General features: G+C 38.1%; 1 protein-coding gene across 1 annotated transcript in view; it reads right to left on the reverse strand.

Moving 5' to 3' along the window:
• Positions 1 to 7780: 7780 nt before the first annotated feature.
• Pth2r (parathyroid hormone 2 receptor) overlaps positions 7781 to 19640 on the reverse strand; it is a 74811-nt gene continuing 62951 nt past the window's right edge. Inside the window, exons 10-12 of the mRNA XM_027941976.2 lie at positions 13060 to 13198; positions 11492 to 11533; positions 7781 to 9082 (exon numbers count right to left, since the gene is read on the reverse strand). Coding sequence (XP_027797777.2) covers positions 8690 to 9082; positions 11492 to 11533; positions 13060 to 13198 — 574 coding nt within the window. The 3' untranslated portion in view covers positions 7781 to 8689. The remainder of the gene's footprint in view (positions 9083 to 11491; positions 11534 to 13059; positions 13199 to 19640) is intronic.

The following is a 19640-nucleotide window of genomic DNA, read 5'->3' on the forward strand; positions in this document are numbered from 1 at the left end:
TATTGATTAAGGAAATCTTTATTGTAAAGACTACTTTACATCTCTCTGCCTCAATTTTCTTATTTGTAAAATAGGGATAATAATGATATTTACCACATAAAGTTGTAACAAGAATTAAGTGTTTTGTGTACACATATATACTCAAATAATGTATATGTAATTAAAATATGCACTGTGTGGGCTAACTAGTATCACAAACTGATTTATCCATACAGAGGCCATCACAGACATTTTGTAGGAAAATAGGAATTGGTTTTTTGCATGGGTCATTTCAAAAGTAAGGAAGATTCCCAGTCAGCTCACACATGGTGAATACTAGTAATTCAAAAGATTGTTTCAGTAGAGTTATTATTGCTCCTAAGGTGAATAAATAGACTTTCTAAATCATAGTTTTTGTACCCAATGAGCTTATCATCTGATAATACCAGATACCAGAAACTCAATTAGCAAATTTGTCCCACAAGAGATAATCAGGTCTAGGCTGAAACTTCAGTTATTGAATAGCATTATTACTGAGTTATGACAAAATTCTGAAAAACCAAGTGTAAAAGTTGAGCAGTCTTGTAAAGGCTCAATTCTTGTTAGTGTGTAGCTGTTCTCTTCAATAAAGAGTAGTCTGCTGGCCCAAAGCAGGGGTGTGGACACAGTGAATGTGTACAGTGTCTATGGACACATAGCACCATATTAAGATAGTAACTAAGTAACACCTTCATGTTTACTTATTGTCAAATAAGCTAAAAGGCTCCTGTCTGTATTTTATTCACAATATTAATAGGAATATGGATAAATGCCCTCCAAGAAGGATTATAATGAAGAACTTCACAGTCATATCAGGGCTTTTGTCATTTCAGATCTCTGAGGAAATGTCTCTCTACAAGTAGTAACCATTTACAAAGGAACTGAAACCAAAATCCTGGCAGCACCCACCTCTCTCCTGTGCTCCAGAATATCTAGACACCTTTAAGATCAGAACACCAGAACTTTCTACAGGCATCTCAAGTTCAACATGCCCCAAACCAAATCACCAGCTTTTCCTTAGTTATTCTACCTTCCTCCATGTTTCAAACACCTTCTCCTATCTACTCCAACTGCCTTTCTTGTAATTGACTATCCTAATTGCTGTGGCATCCTAACAGCTTTCCTCACTTCTATTTAAATCTTTTCTAGCTCATTCTTAGCCAGCTTGAGAGTTATTCAAAAGTGCATCTTACACCAGAAGCGACATGCACACCTGTAATCCCAGGGTCTCAGGAGGATGAGGCAGGAGTTCAAAGTTCAAAGTTCAAAATTGCAAGTTCAAAGCCACCCTCAGCAATTTAATGAAGATCTGAGCAACTTAGCAAGACCCTGACTCAAAATTTTAAATAATAATAATAATAAAAGGGCTGGAGATGTGGTTTAGTGATTAGGTGCCCCTAGGTTTAATCCCTGGTACTAAAAAAAAAAAAAAAAAAAAGTGCATATCATCTTTCAGTGTCCAGTCCCACATGTAAGAAGCTTTTCCCACTCTGTGTTATCAGGTAAAACACTGACCGGAAAATCAACAATTTTCTTAGATCTGTAAGAGAAGTGAGGTCACAGGGCAAACCATAGTCCCAAACTGGGACAGATAGCTTTAATCAATAGATGAATATGTGTATGAAAATTATAATAGAAGGAGAACAAAGGAATGATTGTGACTATTCTTTCACAAAGGGAATTACATAATAGGGATTTCACTTTAGAAACTGATACCCTCTTGGGGCTGGAACTGTGGCTCAGTGGTAGAGCACTCCCCTAGCATGTGTGAGGCACTGGGTTCAAACCTCTGCACCACATAAAGATAAAAAAAGGTACTGTCCATCAACAACTAAAAAATAAAGATATTAAAAAGAAGAAGAAGAAGAAGAAAAGAAACTGATACCTTCTCAAAAGGAAAGTGTCAAAAAGGAAATATTCAGAGAGGCGAGTGTTAGATGCCTGATGATTTTACAGTTGATACAGCAAAGCCCCAGGCCTGCAATTAGACTATTACACCTATATTTATTTCCTAAATTTATACCTAAATTGCTTTTAAAAATTTAAATAGACTTTTTATTTTGGAATAGTTTTGGATTCACAGAAAAGTTCCAAGGATAATACAGGATTTCTGTACACCTGACATATGGTTTCTCCACTGTTAACATCTTACAATATCAGGGCTCAAATACCAACAATGGCACAGTGCTACCAATTAAACTCCAGACTGTATTTGGATTTACCAGCTGTAACATTAATCTCTTTCTGTCTCATGAGTACACACTGAATTTAGTAATCACATCTCCCCAGTCTCTTCCGACCTGTGAAAGCTCCTCAGTCTCCCTCTTTTTTCATAACCTTGACAGTCTTGAGGAGCACTGGCCAAGAATCCTGTAAACTGTCCCTCAATCTAGGTTTTCTTTTTAAAGGGAAAAAACACTTGGTTAAATAGTTCTATTTTAAGTAGTCATTTTCCTTGTGTGCAAAAAGAAAGAGAGAGAGAGAGAGAAAAGAAACCTGTGAAAATCTTCTTGGTTTATTCTGCCATGTTCAGACTCCAAAAAAAGATACAGCAAGATTATGTCACATGGTGCATGTGCTGATTTTTTTTTTTTTTTTTTGATGCATGTACTGATTTTCAAGAGTTCTTAGAGTTGGTGAAGCATTCTCTCCAAGTTATTCCAGCTTTGAAAACATTAAGTGCCCTAATAGTCAATTAAAATGGAGTTGAAAGGGAATATCTCCAGTGCCCCTTAAATTAAGCTAAACTGGGGTGGCTTTCCTGCTCAGATTAGCATTTTTCTGGGGCACAGTTCTCTTTTGCCATGCTTTGGGGTGCTCAATGTGAGCCTGCTATACATTCTAATGATGTGAATAAAAGTAATGCAAACTCATAGTTTCAAGTACAAATTTGTTTTCCTATTTAGCTATTTAAATCTTAATTAAATGAGCTACATAAACTGCTAAACTAAAATGTGGCTTTAAAAGAGATTAGAATTCTAAGGAGGAGCTGAAATTAAATGTTAATTGCATTAATTTAAGACTCATTGGGAATTAAGAATGTTTATTCCTTTTACCTGGCTTCTGCACCACTTATAGATACTTCCATTGCTCTGGGTAGTTTTGATAATAGTGAATAAGTGGAAATCAACAAAAACGGCTATGTTTGAATGCAATAGAGGGGAGGAAAGATGGCTGTGCAGTCATTTTGCAAAAATATGTGGGCAAATTTCTCATGTTCTTGTGAGGCAACTTAAGAAGAGGATATAGATCTTTATGTCTAATTATAGACTTTGGATGCGATTAAAAGGAAAATTTAGATTCAAAAGTTATTTTTTGTTCTGATAGACATAAAATACTGGGAGGTAAAAATGCTTTTATTCCAAACTATCATCGTGTTTTTATTGTTTTTCATATTCCCATAATTATTGGTAATCCTACCATTAACATAGTTTAAACTAATTCTTATTTATTCCCTTTTTGACCTGGCTTACTATTAGGCATTGATAAATAAAGTAAAACAGACCACATGAGTGAAAGATCAGGGGCCTTGGAATCAAACAGAACTAGGTTCAGACCCTAACTCAGTCACTTTGATCTGGAGCAAATCACCTAATTGTTTCTACATCTTTAAAATGAGAATAACAACACCATAGTGTGTCACAATGATTATAGGTAGCCCTAACTTGATGGTTCAACTAACAATACATTAGACTCTATGATGGTTGGAAAACAAACGTATATAACTATGCTGTTTTTCATTTTCAGTACAGTATTCAAAAAATTACATGAGGTATTCAAGAGTCTATAATAAAGTAGGATTTGTGTTAGAAGATTTTGCCCAATTACAGGAAAATGTAAGTATTCTGGACATATTTAAGGTATGCTAGGCTAAGCTATGCTCTTCCAGTGGGTGAAGTGTATTAAATGTATTTTCAACTTGTAAAAGGTATACCAGAACGTGACCTCATTGTAAATTGAGGAGCATTGTACATGATAAAATATACCAAAAACACTATGCTCGATTCTTCAAAGAAGGCAGGTGTACATTAATAGCTTATCTACATTATTCCTAAGCACCTTTATGAGGCCATCTTTGTAGCCTAGAATTTCTCTAGATGCACAGGAAAGAGCTTTCCTGAAAACCTGATTCCCTGCAAACCAATGTCTTAGAAGGCCTAAGACTGGAGAAACAGCCAGAGCAGATCTAAAGAGAGAAAAGATGAATATCCAACCCATAAAACAAGATGTTTAAAACTCTAGAGGAAAAGAGAATGCCTTCTACAGATTTTGAACAAAATCAACAATATAAATATTTATACTTCCAAGATAAAACAATTGTTGATACACAGAGGTTACAAATGACAGACTAGATAGCTTTTTTCCTTGTAAATGCAGCACATAACTTACCACGAGGACTGGCAAAATAATTGATCTCCATGAAGTAACCCAGCAAATAACAGTAATACAGCCTAAATCTAATAAACCACTGGAATTCTTTCCATACTAGAAACTGACATGAATCTGTGTAATAGTTTTCTATGTCTGCCATAACAAACTTCCACAAACTTGGTACCTTGAAACAACACAGATTTTGATTTTAAAGTTCTATAGACTAGAAGTCCACTGGAGTCTCACTGGAATATGTCAGCAGGGCTGTCTTCCTTTTTCAAGGCTCAAAGAGAGAATCCGTTTCTTTGTCTTGTCCAGCTTCTACAGGCTACTGTCTTTCCTTCCTTGGGGTACCTTCTTCCATCTTCCAAGGCAGCAACAAGAGTCAGAGACCTTACATCACATAAGTCTGCTTCCTCTTCTGCCTTTCTTTCCACTTGAAAGGACTTTTGTGACTAAATTGGACTTGCCCACATAATCTAGGATAATCTCCTTATTCTAAAGTCAACTGACAAGCAATTCTTAAGTCCACTTGCAAACTTTATCTGCCTTTGCCATAGAACCTAACACAATCATAGCCTCTGACGATTAGGATGTGGGCATCTTTAAGGGCCACACAAAGATGCCTATGGCAATATCTAAGAGAGATCATTTCTGGGTTATGTAATATTAATCCCTGAGTGTAACATTATGCATCTCACTCTTATTCACTTTTTCCAAAAGTTTGAAAACTTTTTTTGGGGGTTTGTTTGTTTGTTTGTGACAAACTTAAAACATGCAAACCAAAGGTATTTCCATGTTATTTAACCAGAGTAAAGTTATATGACCAAAACTTTTTCTGTTTATACATTGGGCAATAAAAATTGGTTATCTCTAGTGTATAGTATTAATGTCTCTGTCAATAAGTCATACAAGATTATCATCACAAACTCCTGTAACCTATCCTACCATTTAAATCTCTTGCATCTAGAACTTGCTATATTTCCAGAAAGAAAAATATATGTCACATTAGCATTAAGTACCTTGGTGTCATGACTTAGAAAGTGAAGATTCAAATAATGTGGTTGGGATCTGAAGTATGAATATAGAAATTGTGATGGGTTTTCCTCTTACTGGGCTCATTTAAACAGAGCATTGATATTTAAAGCTTCAATTCAAGAGCATTACATCTAAAACTATCTGGTTACTTGATTTTATTAGAAAAAAATAAAAACTACATAGGCTACCACTCCTCAAGAATATTTTTGAAAACCATTGCTTATTTCTATGCAAGTTCATCATCTACATTAAGAGACACATGTCAAATGTGTCCAAAGCCCAGGAATGTAATGGAAATAAATAGACAAGTCTAAGTAAACACTGGGCAAATGTGGGCCTTGCCCTGTCTGAAGAGGCTGCTAGCCAATTCTAACCTCCACTCTCAGGAGATCCTCTGGCACTTTAATTGTTCAGAGATTATGTGATATCATACAAATTTTAGATGTTGGCAACTAAATAATATGTTTTCAAACTTCTTGGATGAGCAAATAAAGCATAGGTATGAAGCAAAGTTACCTTATGGGCCAGTAGTTTGTGACTTTGCATCTAGATCAGCCACTTGTTTGTAACTGCCCAGTATTTTACCTGATGAAAAGGCTGACTATTTGAATACAAGCACCTTGAAAACCTGGACAGATAAGTGCACACTTAGACGAGACAAAGAGCCCTCACAACTCAGGGGTTCTTTGTTCCTAGAGGGAATAAGTTGTACCTCATTCTCTATTGTAGCCTCAGCACAGAGCAGAGTATCTGTCGATTCTAAGTGTTTCTTGAATCAGTGAATAAATAAAATTGAAGAGAACTTGGAAAGTCTGAAGGTTCTACTCACAGCTGTTAAAAATGTAAAGAAGTAGTGATCTAGCTTTAGAATTTGGAATTGACTCAGAAGCAATAACTTGGTATTTTCCTTATCAACAAAATATATCTATTACAATTCCTTAAAATACTGCAATGACCATTGAGGACTTTTATAGTATAAAGAGACAAAAAATAATAATTTGAAATGATAATAAACAATTACCTAATCTTACTATCTATACAAAATGTTCATGTTAGAAAATATTTTAATATATGACTTCTCTTATTAATCAGAACATTTCTTGGAAGTAGACTAATACTATCTTCTTTTATTTTTGTGGGTGCTGGGGATTGAACTCAGGGGCACGCAACCACTGAGCCACATCCCCAGCCCTATTTTGTATTTTATTTAGAGACAGGGTCTCACTGAGTTGCTTAGCGCCTCACAGTTGCTGAGACTGGCTTTGAACTCATGATCCTCCTGCCTCACTCAGCCTCCCAAGCTGCTGGGATTACAGACATGCTCCACTGCACCTGGCTCTATCTTCATTTTTTTAAAAAATGGTGAAATTGAATTATAAAAGAAGTTAGGCAGTTTTATAAAAACTTGCAGAAAATTATCAAAGAACTGAAGTTAATCTCTGACTCAGCTCATGACGGTTTCCTCCTGACTAGGGTGTGACAACATAGAATTGAATCAGATGAATTAAATACCCACAATAGCACCTTCATAAACAGGAAGGGAAGTAAATGATCTATACTATAGAACAGAGAATGAAGAAGGAAAATGCATGGAAAAGAAGTAGAGTATTTTCAAAAAGGTATGTAGACATCAGAGCACCTCGTTCATTATGACATTATTGCAAATTGGTTAAATCATTCCATAGAACAGATGAGACATTCTGTTGCAACTGTGTCATTTTGCCTGGGTATATGTTGCTCTGTGATCCTTTTCATTTCCTATATGTGTTTCATGAGGGGACAGAAATTTCATGAGGGAACAGAAGCTAAAAATATATTACAAGTTCCTATAACACTCTCTACCCAGAAGGGATTTGTTGAATTATTTGGTTGGCCAATGAGCTACATATATATTGGTGACAGTATAGCACAATGGCTATAAGCACCTGAGACTTAAAGTGAATGAATCTGTGTCAATGACTAGTTAGGTAACTCCGGGCAAGTTGCTCTACTCTGTGAGTCTTCTGTGGAAATGATGACAGTGGTAAGACTTATTCCTAAGTTTGTAGTGAAGATCAACCAGGTTGAAGTTGTAAAAACCTAACAGAATGTCTGCTTCATGGCATGCGCTCCAAAAAATATTTTCATAACTTCCATGCTTATTGACATTTCAAGCTCGGTAAAGCACAAGAGCTAAATACTAATGACTGCAGATCTGGAGAAGAAAAGTTTGGTTAGTTCTCAAAAATACTGTGAGAGGATGAAAAGAAATTTTTTAAAGGGACCCAAAATGCATTTTTAAAACAAACTTTTAATTTATCCAAAATGCCATCTGTAATAGAACAAAAAATAAAAAGATATAGATGCAGTGTAATTTACTAACATAAGTGAGTACAAACAAAACCAGTTTGCAGATCCAAGCTTACAGATGAGCAAAACACTTGATATGTTGTGGTTTACAAAGAAAGAGGAGGGAAGACCTGAGGTTTGGCTGGTCATGAGGAGCATATTCAAAAGAAGGGATATATGAAATATTCTTTTTTGAAATATTTCCCTTGTTTCTAGGAAAGAATCTATCATTACTGTTATAAATTTATTATTTGATCCATGTCCAGCCAACTAAATTTCCAGTGCATACATGTTCTTAGATCTTTAATCTTTCAACATGCATTTTTCAGATCCTAGCTGCTCCCATGCACAGGCAGAACGAATGTAATGACAGAAGTACAATAAAGTGAGAAAGAGAAAAGAGAGTATTAATTTCTCACAAGGAAAATAATGATACACATCAAATGATCTCTATCATATTTAGGGTGATATTTATGAGAGAAAGCTAGTGCTAAGCAATTGAAACCTTTTATATGCAAACGTAGCAGAAAAATGAACGACTACAGGGCAAGTACCACACATTAATTTAGAAAAGAATTTGATGCCAAAATAAAGTAACTACCTCCCTGGCACTTCATCTTTTGCGCCCATAGGAGACACCTCACAGAGCCTGAAAGCATTAAGTAACACCTTAACCCTGAACCTTTCAGCCCAGGCTCAGGCAGAGGAATTTTGTTAGGGGTTGTACCAGGGATCTAACTCAGGGGCACTCGACCACTGAACCACATCCCCAGACCTATTCTGTATTTTATATAGCGAAAGGGTCTCACTGAGTTCCTTAGCAAGCCTCCCTTTTTTGAGGTTGACCTTGAACTCATGATCCTCCTGCATCAGCCTCCTGAGCTGCTGGGATTATAGGTGTGCACCACCATGCCCAGCTGCCACAATCATTGACTCAGAAAACATCCTTGGTTTCTCCTTGGCGTACTTCTGTGACTAGACTAAATTCCATTGGTCTGGAAGACTCCGCTGGAATATCATCTCCCTGCCTCTCAATACCTTCCTTAGTCTCCTCTTGGATGCAGTGTGGCAGGCAGTCCTGGTCCGAGTTACTCCACACATAGCCGGGTAAAGTTACATGGCTGTCAGGCTGTTGGGTGGCTGTCTTGGCCGTTTTGCCAGAGAGGAGCACCAGGCGAGTGCTGGCAGCCACCTGGGAATGGCTGCTGGTGCTATGAGTCACAGTGGTGAGCACGGAGCCGTATCTGTGGCTGCCACATGGTGGCGTCCTTTTCCAGTCCATGGACAGATTCCACCGACTCCACATCTTCTTCACCTCACCCTGAACCTGAACGACAGGAAACATGTATCAGAAACAAGAGAACCTGCAGTCTTGTTACAAGGATGTATGACTTGATTTCAATTATAATAATCATTATCGAGCTTCCTCTATGCACCTGGGACTTTAGAGATACATTCCCTCTCAACCACAAAATAATGTTCAAGAGGGCTGGTGTTGTAGCTCAGGGGTAGAGCGCTTGCCTAGCATGTGGGACACTGGGTTCAATCCTCAGCACCACATAAAAACAAAATAGAAGTATTGTGTCCATCTACGACTTTAAAAAAATACTTTTAAAAAGATACAATGTTATTTAAAAAAAATCTTCAGAATAGGGGCTATTTTTGGAGATGAGCAAACTGAGGCATAGGGAGAAATAAAGGGACTTGTCCAAGACTAGTATTTAACTAGTAGTTGCAATGCAGCTAATAGAAGTATCTGATTTGGAGAGGAAAGCAGACTTTTGTCTGGAAGAGAAATAAGCTACAAATAGTGACATTGAGGACTGCAGAACCCTTTGCACTTGGCTACTCCATTCAAACCCCTGACCAAACTCTTGTGACTTCTAGCAGCACAGAGTAGACCCTATGGATGATCACATCCCTGCTTAAAGTGCCTGCCTGAAAAAGCTTAATGCTGCCAGAAGATTTGTCCTGGTAAATACACCAGATAACAGTTCCCTGACCTCTTAGAACATTTACTAACAAGGGCTCACAGTTGTAAATATCCTGGCCTCTCAGAAGCCTCTCTCTGAAGGACCTGAGAACCACTCCTTCAAGTTCAAATCATCAAGAAGGATAAGGCCTCTGTCTCCCAGTCTCTGTGGGAGGATAAAACCCTGCCTTTGAGAACTGCAGCCAGCAGGCACAGCTGGCCTATCACATCCACACTGGCCAACTTTATACTTTTTCATCCTCTGACTCTACTGAGCTCCTGAGCACCCCTTTCCTCATTCTCCTTTTAAAATGCTCCTGCCCTAATTAGATGGAGTTCAGATCTTTCCCCTACTCTCAGTAGTTACTGAGTAAAATCTGTTTCCACCACTTTAATGACTGACGACTGAGGAATGGCAGGGAGGTCCTCAGCTTGGAGTGGAACTGCCACGCTAGCAATCTATAGGCAAAATGAAGAAAGAAAAATGAGGAAAGAAGGACATTCCATGGAAAAGCAGTCACTGCAAACACATTTCCAAGAAGGCAGGGCTTTTGTTTCCATTTCTGCTACTGAAGATTCAATTGTCCTGCTACTGCCCATTTCCAGAGGAGCTTACTTGCAAGTTCTAAGGGAAGCAGTAGAAACGTGGTAAGTTGACATCACCTAAATCAACAAGCTCCTCTCTGTTCATCGTGGCAAAAAATAAGCACCTGATTTACTCGCCCTTCCTGCAAAATGAGGTAAAAATGGTACAGAAGTAAATCAGGGAATTAATGAATTGTTACTTAAGAGACTGACCTAGCATCCCACAATGTCCAAACCCCAGATGTGGTCAGAAGCATTAGCTGATCTATAGCAATTGGAAATATCTTTGCACTTCTGAAACTTGCAGCAAGTTGCAAATTTGAAAGAAGAAAGGTAGCAACTCATCCAACATGTTAAAAGTGAAAAGGTGAAATCTATCATTCAATGTGCTGACATCTCCCTGGTCAACTCCCAGCTCGTAGTTTTTTAAAAAAAAAATATTGAAGTATTTTAATGGATGTGCCCACGAAAACTTATATTTGAATTTTTGATAGAACTTGAAATGGAGTATGTTTCGGTATTTACTGGAATTTGAAGTTCACTGTCGATGCAAATATCAATCTACATTTCAACAAGTTGCTTTTAATATGAGGGTTTGCAACTGAGTTGTCATTTCAAAGTGCTTAGAAAAGGAATACCGTAGTTAATTTACATCACTGCTTATCTTCTTGAAAGAATATATGATTAAATCGCCTTCATTCTCCCTATCCATCTGTCTTGTAAATCTTGGGAATCCTCCAAAGAGATTCAGCTCACATTGTGATGACCATTTATATGCTGCTCTGGTTTGAATGTATTGCCCCAACTTAGGTTGCACATTTAATCTTCAAGAGAACAGTTTTTCTGAGGTGGGGCCTAGTAGAGATGTTTAGGTCCTGAAGGCTCCACCCTCATGAATAGATGAATGCCAGTTAGGAAAGAACTTGAGGTTTTAAGTTTTATCTTTCTCAGTGCAATCTCTCTTGTCCCATTTCCTTCCACTGCAATGATGCAGCAAGAACACCTCTGCCAGAGGCGGGCCCCCAACTTGGACTGTCCAGCTTTTAGAACTGTAAGAAATTTCTGTTCTTTTTAAATGATGCACTCTCAGGTATTCTGTTATAGCAACATACAATGGACTAAAGTACAAGCTTATCTGGGGCTAGTTCTGTTGACTTTTAGGGGTTCCTTCAGACCTACCTCTCCATTGCAGTAACAGTAGATGATGGACACAAAGAAACCCTGCAGAACAAAGACACTGTTAGCCCACTGACAACTCAATTACTTTTTCTTAATGTTTCCAAACCCTTACATTTACACTAAATTTGTTACGATTCTCTCCTTGGTGTTCACTAACTGAGTGGAATAACTAACTGAATACAATGCTCCAAGACAGCAAAAATCTGATTTCTTTTCTTTTTTTTTTGGGGGGGGGGGTACTAGGATTTAACCCAGAGGTACTTAACTGCTGAGCTACGATCTCCCCAGCCCATTTTTTATTCTTATTCTTTTTATTTTGAGATAGGGACTTGCTAATTTGTTTAAGGCCTCGCTAAGTTGCTGAGGCTGACTTTGAACTTGCAATCCTCCTGCCTCAGTCTCCCAAGTCACTGGGATTACAGGCATGCACCACCACACTCAGCTACAACTGATTGCTATTAACTAGTTTCATCTATATTGCCACTCAAGGAGCACATCTTCCCATCCCCAGGTTGGTAAAAGATATGTATAGACTATGAATGCTAGAAACCAGAGACATAAAATAGTATATGATAAGACTAAAAAGAATCTGTTCATTTACTCAAAAATATCTATTGAGCTTATACAGTGTGTTAGGATTGGCTCAGCAAGACAATGCAAATATAAACAAAACAGTTCTGGAAAAGAAGAAACATGGATAAAACACAAACAAATAACCATATGAGGAAAAAAAGATGATAAGCATTTGCAGGTAATATAAATGGTGTTAGAGAGACCAATAGGTATAGCAGATGAGGAACCAATATATAACTGAAGACGTGACATCTAAGTTGGTTTGAATGATAAGAACAAGAAGCCAGCTGTATGAAGCCTTCCAGGCAAAAAGAACAGCAAGTGTGCGCCTCTTGAGGAACAGAAGTGTGGCAATGATAGCACACTGGGGTGCCTACAACATCCTGGGCTACCTCATACCATCTCCATCCAGGCAGGACTGTGGATGCCAGAAAATGGCATTTCAACTTTAAATATGTGGATATTCCTGGCAAGTTAAGTACCATGGTCAAATTTATATATTTCAAGATTCTTCAGACTATTACGTATAGACTAGACTCAAGGAGGTAGGAGGTGGCAAGGTGAAGAGTAATCAGCGCAAGGGATCATGGCCATCCTATTTCAAAGGAGATAAAACATGTAGTGGCAAGCTTTTCCTCTTTTTTTTCCCTTTTAAACCTCCCCATCCCCTTTTTTCACTTTTCCCTGCCAGAGCCTTCTTTGGCTTCCCTTTATTTTCCACACACAAAAGCTCTGCAGGAGTTACATATTTTATAACAATATACTTGCTTATCTTGCTGCCTAGGCTTGTTCCTGTGAGAAACAGCTCCAGGGCTGCTTCTGCTGGGGTCAGGGAATTAACCAGACCTCTAGGATGGAAAACCACAAGTGCCATTGAACACTGTGCCCTGAAGGCCTCAGAAGACAGCACTTCAAAGTGATGGGTGGAGGAGGAGGTTGCATGGGAGCAGGAAAAGTGAAGGATAAGACCCGAGTGACTAGATGGCCCCCTTTACCTGGAAGGAGTTGAAGAAGAGCTCACAGTGCATGCGGATCTCCCACCAGAGCCCTGTGAAGGAGTGGGGCTGGCAGATGAACACGATGTAATGTACTCCAAAGACCAGCACGAGGACCAGCGTGGACTTGGCAAGTTTCCTGAAAGACAGCAGCAAGCCTTTTTATTCATCAGCCTAACATTCTTTCAGCAGAGGCAGCTTGCTGGAAAAAATTAGGTTAAGCATTGCTAACAGAAGCCACCTGTCTTTGGATTCCACCACTCCTGCTAGGCCCACCACCACCACCTTCCTTCTCTTCCTGTCAATTTTATACTGAATCAGGTAGTTGATTCTCACTTCCGATGATTAATATCCCCTAAATAGCTCCACTCATTTCACTCTTCTTGATTATAGGAGGCTATTTTTACAAAGTTGTTAAGTGCTTTTCTTCTGTCCTAAGTCCTCTTATGTTTGAGATTTAAAGACACATCTCCTCCATCCACATTAACTGCCTTCATGTTCCTAGGCAGGATTTGGCTGCTTTGTTCATCTTAAAATCAACTACTCTTGGAGACTTTTGTATTTCTTTATGAGCGACATGCACTTATTTCCACCTGCCTCCTCAGAATATTCTCTGTCATACACTACTCTATCTTAAACTTTATTACCTATATAGTTCTATTTGTCTACTTTTTGTTCTATCTTCAGACTAGGTGATTTCATGATATTATTTCCCTTAATGGGATCATCATACACATTTTCTTCTGTTTTTAGAGTAATCCTTCCTGGGTTTTTCCAAGAGGATGGTATGGTGGTTGATTGTAGGTTTTGACATGCTTGGATGAAGGGAAACCCTGAGAAGTGGCAGAGGATTCTCCAGGGTGTTTATGAAGGTGCTTGCAGGGGAGACTGCAGGGGGCCATCTAGTCACTGGGGTCTTATCCTTGCTTTCCTGCTCCCATGCAACCTCCTCTTTCATCCCTCTCTGTGGCTTTGAAGTGCAGTGTGTCAGTGAACTGAGAGGGGAAGACCTGCCCTGAATGTGAGCAGGCCCCATCCTATCAGCTGGGGACCCAGCTAGAACAAAAAGGCAGAGGAAAGGTGAATTTGTCCTTTCTCTTCTGGACAGCTCTCTTTTTCTCCTGTAGTTGGACATGACAACGCCAGTTTCTCCAGCTGTTGTTCTCTGGCACTTGAACCAGCAGCCCCTTAGGTTTTCCAGCCTTTGCCCTGGACTGAGGGTTCTATCATTTGCTCCCCTTGTTCTAAACCTTTTGGACTTGAACTGAACCATGCTACTGGTGTCCCTGGTATTACAGGGGGACAGTAATTATACAAGGCATGTACACCTGTCATGGGATCTCTCAACCTCCATTATCACATGTGCCAACTCTCCCCAAAAGCCCCCTCTAGTATATTTCTATCTAACTATCTACCTACCACCTACCTATCTATCTATATCTGTCCTATTGGTTCTGTCTCCCTGGATGGGCTTATTCTAAATGTCTCTTGATGACCCTACCTCTTGTTATTTATGTCCTTGTCAGTCCCTTCTTCCTGATGTGGGCAGCACCAGCAACTTGCTTTTAACCAATAGACTTTAACAAAGATAAGAGGATGCCACATATGTGATTATGTTGCATAAGACTATAACTTTCCTCTTCCTAGCAGACTCTTTCTCTCCCTTGCTTCTTCAGTGAAGGATGCTGCCACATTGTGAATTGCTGTCAGGAGGCCCAAGTGGTGAGAAAAAATGACATCTAGACAATATCCAGCAAGTAACTGAATCCTACTAACAGTCATGTGAACTTCCCCAGTCCAACCCTGACATAAAATCACTGCCCCAACTGGCCTCTCAACTGCAGCCTTGTAAGAGACTGAAGTGGAGGACCTAGACCTGGATTCCTGAGCTACAGAAACAGAAATGGCAAGTATATTTTTTAAGCCACTTGGTGTGGTCATTCATTTTGCAGCCATAGCTAGCTAGCACATCCAAGTGCACCACTTTCTGCTTGTTGGTTGGTTTTGTTTTGTTTGCACTTTTTTACCCAAGAAATTGCCAAATGTGTCTTCATTCTTACTTGTTTCTCATATTGCCCTCTTTCTCTATGAATTTGTTTCTCATATTACCCTCTTTCTCTATGAATCATTTACACCCAATAATCTCAACCTTCTTCTGTTCTCACTAGTCTTGTGTCCAGCTGCTTTATCTATTAATTTAATTTTCTTCTTGGAAAGAAATTGTGTAGGTGAGTTGAGGCCACACTGGACTAAGACTAAAAAGAACTGGATTCAGATTCTAGACCTTCCTAAATACTTGTGCCGACCGTGGTTCAGTTTCCTCATCTCTGCAATGACAGAAGAGGGCACAGAAGTCTACAGAGCTTAATATTATGATGCTTTACCAGGGATCAAATTGTGTGTGCACATGTATACTTTTCTATCACATCTTTCTTACCAACTCCTATAGAAGATGAAGTGTCTCACAAAAGCATATTGTAATACCTATTGAGATGTCTGGAGTTGCACATTTGCTCTACCTCATTCTCTGCTGTCTGTCTTTTCTATCAGGAGTGCATGGACCACATGTTCCTCTAGGCTCAGTGCCATCCACCTGTCCCTCAAGCCCCTGGTTTCCTCTGCTGCTCCTAGTGCAAATATCTCATACCTTGCATTACCTACAGTCCATTCAATTTGAAAATTCTACATTAAGTCCATTTAATTCAAGACAGTATTCCTGAGGAGCAATGGGTTTCTCCGACCTGTAGCTTTCAGAGATCTTTGCATGTGCTTGTCTTCCTGAACCTGATCCATAAACCCTGTCTTCCCATGTGACAAAACTACAGGACACTTTGAATACCTGAAAGCCATTTTAACTCCAGCTAATCATATACAAAGTGGCAATGTCAACTTTACTTGCAGAAGCTTAAATGTTTTGTCTAACATCACTCAGAAAAGAAAATTATATTTCCCTCTTCAAGAGGAAGAGTAAATCCCCCTGGGAATTGTTCTCAAAATCAAGCTAACTCTGTTCTTACTATGTGTGGCTAAGAGCCCAAAACTAGATTAAAACAAAGAAATAGAGAAAAGCAATAGATAGTGAAATGGTCACAAACATCAAAGTTTAGGAAAGTTGCATTAGGCAACAGAATATAGGAAATACCCTTTTACCTGAATCCTCTGGATTTTTCCCTCTTTGTCTGACTTTTTTTTTTAATCTCTGTGTAAAGCTAAAAGTTGATATGCAGAAAATTGATAGTAATTATATTTGTTTTCTATTACTATATAATAAATTGCCACAAAACTACTGCCTTAAAGCAATACCCATTTATTATTGCTCTGTTTTTATGTAGTACCGGGAGTTCAGGCATGGTATACTTGAGTTTTATGCTCAGGGTCTCTCAAGGTTGAAATCACAGCGTCAGCCAGAGCTGCAATCTCCTGTGGACCTCAGGGTTCTCTTGTACACTCATTTAGATTTCTAGAAGACCTTCTTTTCTTACAATGGTAGAGAGGTCTGCTGGATGCAAACAGGGTCACTCAATTCCTACAGGCTGCCCTCAGGTCCTGGTCACAGGCCCTCACAGCATGTCAGATTACTTTTTTAAAACCAGCAGGAGAATCTCTCCAGGCTTCCAGGGTGGAATCTATATAACACTTCAGAGGAGTGACTAGCCCACTTCCTTTGTCATACAATGTAACCTAACTAAGGGGATAGCAACTGTCTCATCATGAGTCTTGCTCAAACTCCAGGTGAGTGGGGGAACAGTAATTATACAAGGCTTGTACACCTGGGGCTAGGAATCTTAGGAGCTACCTTAGAAACCAGCCTACTACAGAAATGCAAAGGATGCCTGAGAAGGCCACTAACTGTGTAGCTCTGTAGTTATTGACAAGTTTTTCTGGTGTGCATCCATTTGTAAATTCATTTCAGCATCCATTATCTGAATCTATCTTCTCTTCTGAACCATTTGCAATTATACCACTTCCCTCATTGATGAATGAGTTAAATATTTAAAGTGTGTTCATTTATCTCTGTGTAAACTGTGATCACATCCTCTTTTGGAATGTATTGTGCAATGGAAATAAATGAATTAAAGCAGGGGTATGTGCAAGCAAATGTACACACATCATCATCTGTCTACATTAAGATCGGGCATCCAGCAATTCTGGACACTAATATTTTTTTCAGTGTCCATCTGGTCACCCGTGTATACTGTACATCTTCACGGCTTGGCTGTTTGCAAAGGCACAGCTGTCTAAGGAGATGATTTAGGGATTATTCACTAATGGTGGTCTTCTGGCTTGCTGGAAATGGGTGATGGTCTGTGTTCATAGGGAAAGCCACGAGAAGAAAACAAAGGAGTCAAATGGTTTTTGAGAACTCAGTGTACTGCCTAGAAAATAGATGCCCATTTTTTGTGCTATCAATCCCTAAGTGATGTCTCCCAATGAAGTGCTCTGGAAAATCTTTACATGTCTTTAGAAAAATCACATATGTCAAAATACATTCTGCTGTCATGTATGACTAAAAAAAAAAATAAAAATAAACCGTACGGTTAAAAAAAAAAAGAAAAGAAAATCACATTTTCCTTAAAAAAAAGAAGGAAGAAAGGAAGGAAGGAAAGAAAGAAAGGAAGGAAGGAAGGAAGGAAAAGAAAAGAAAAGAAAACGAATTTCCTTGATCCTTTCTGGTTTTTAATTAATTTTTGTTCTCTTTCTGTGCACATAGCATCTCATAGATACATGCCTACTGGTATCTTCCTCCTTTAGGGGGGAGATTAAATTAATCTCTCACTCTCTCTCTCTCCCTTCCTTCCCCTCCTTTTCTCCCTCCCACTAGATTGTGGTTTCAAGGTCACACCATGTCCCTATTGCATCTTGCACTGGCTGCATCATGTTATTCTGACAGCATCCATGTGAGAGAGCTATCATTACCCCCTTTCCAGGTCAGGTTAGAGGTTCAGAGAAAAGTACTCACCCAGATTATACAGTAAGTGATGTTTCAGTCTTAAAACCTGTCCTCTTTACTATCATTGTGCATGTAAGTATTGGTTGAATTTATTCTAAAAACAAACATGAAATATGATTTTTGTTTGTCATTGAGTGGAAAAATCATATTAATCAAAATATTGAAATATTCTTTCTCATTGAATCTTGCATATGTAATCCTTCATGGTTAAAATGTTTTTCCAATCCCAGCAACTTTTCTTACTTTGCAAAGGAATCAAATTGTGATTTAAAAGGGGAAAAATATAAGAATTTGCCATTAAATCTGAGAGATTAATTTTTTCACATCAATCTTGTTTTAAAATAACTGTAAACTATACACAGTATGTCACCACTGGGGGAAACTCGGAGAAAGATATATATGAGTCCTCTCTCAATTATTTCTGCAACTACATGTGAATCTATGATTATCTTTAAATGAAGTTATTTTAAAAACTGATTGTATTCATTCATTTCCATTTTAATTCACTTTATCAACAAAGGAGTCTTATGTACTTTTCAAAAGTCTTTTTAAAAAGACTGTGTGTAAAGGATGTGTGTAACCACATCCTCACCTGGAGAGGATCTTAGCTCTAAGGTGTTTTTAGTCTTTCATAGTATTATGCATTGAAATGTGCTGTTTTAGATGTCACCACTGGACACTTTATATTTTGTACTGTTTTATTTTATCAAGAATAGTTGAACATTTGTTAGAGAAAGCTAATAACAAAATGAAATATGCTTTAAAGTACAAAAATGAATTAATATAAATTTAAATACTCAACCACTGTGGATATAAATTTGAATAACCAAAAAGCCTCATTGAGACAGGGACACAAATTTCATTTTTTTAAGTCTACTTAAAAGGTGAAACTTTATAATCTAAGGCCTCAGAAACTGAATACCGAATTGAATTTCCAAATTGCTGCCAAGTAGTTTTCCATATTTTTTCCTTAAAAAATAAAGTTTTCTTTTTCTACTACATTTTTATATGTGGTTTAACTCTGGACATTATTAAGATTATCAAATATGTTTCAGCTATGAAAAAAAAAAGATATATATAGCTGAAAATAAACTTTCCCTGACTTCTATTAGTCATTAACAACTTCAAACTTTAAAAACTTCTGAGCACCAGATTATTAAAAACTTATTCTGAATTCTGAATAGTAGCTAAATTATTCTTCTCAATTATTCTGAGAAATAATTTTCCCATGAATTAACTCTAAATATTTTCTCTTCAATTAATATTAAAGATAAGCCAACCTTTGTTCCCGTCAGTTTCTCAAATATCTTGGGCAATTTTTTTCCTAAGAACACAAGCTCACATCATTCAGAACTATAGAATTATCAGCTTATATTCAGAACTAGAGAAATAAGTAGTTTCCAAATACCAATGCACATTTTTAGTTTATGAAGATTGAAAGGCTATTTATACCTTCCATTGTTCTAGCATCCTTTAGCCCCTGCCTTCACCAATGGGACCTAACACATGACAAAATAGTGTAGCCTAGGTTCTTTGCTATAAACTCTTATGCACAATTTATATTACAATACCACCATTTGCAGCATTGGAAATATCTGGAGCTGGGAGCTGGTGATTAATCCCAAACCAT

Source organism: Marmota flaviventris, chromosome 11 (assembly GCF_047511675.1).
Source record: "Marmota flaviventris isolate mMarFla1 chromosome 11, mMarFla1.hap1, whole genome shotgun sequence".
NCBI lineage: Eukaryota > Metazoa > Chordata > Mammalia > Rodentia > Sciuridae > Marmota > Marmota flaviventris.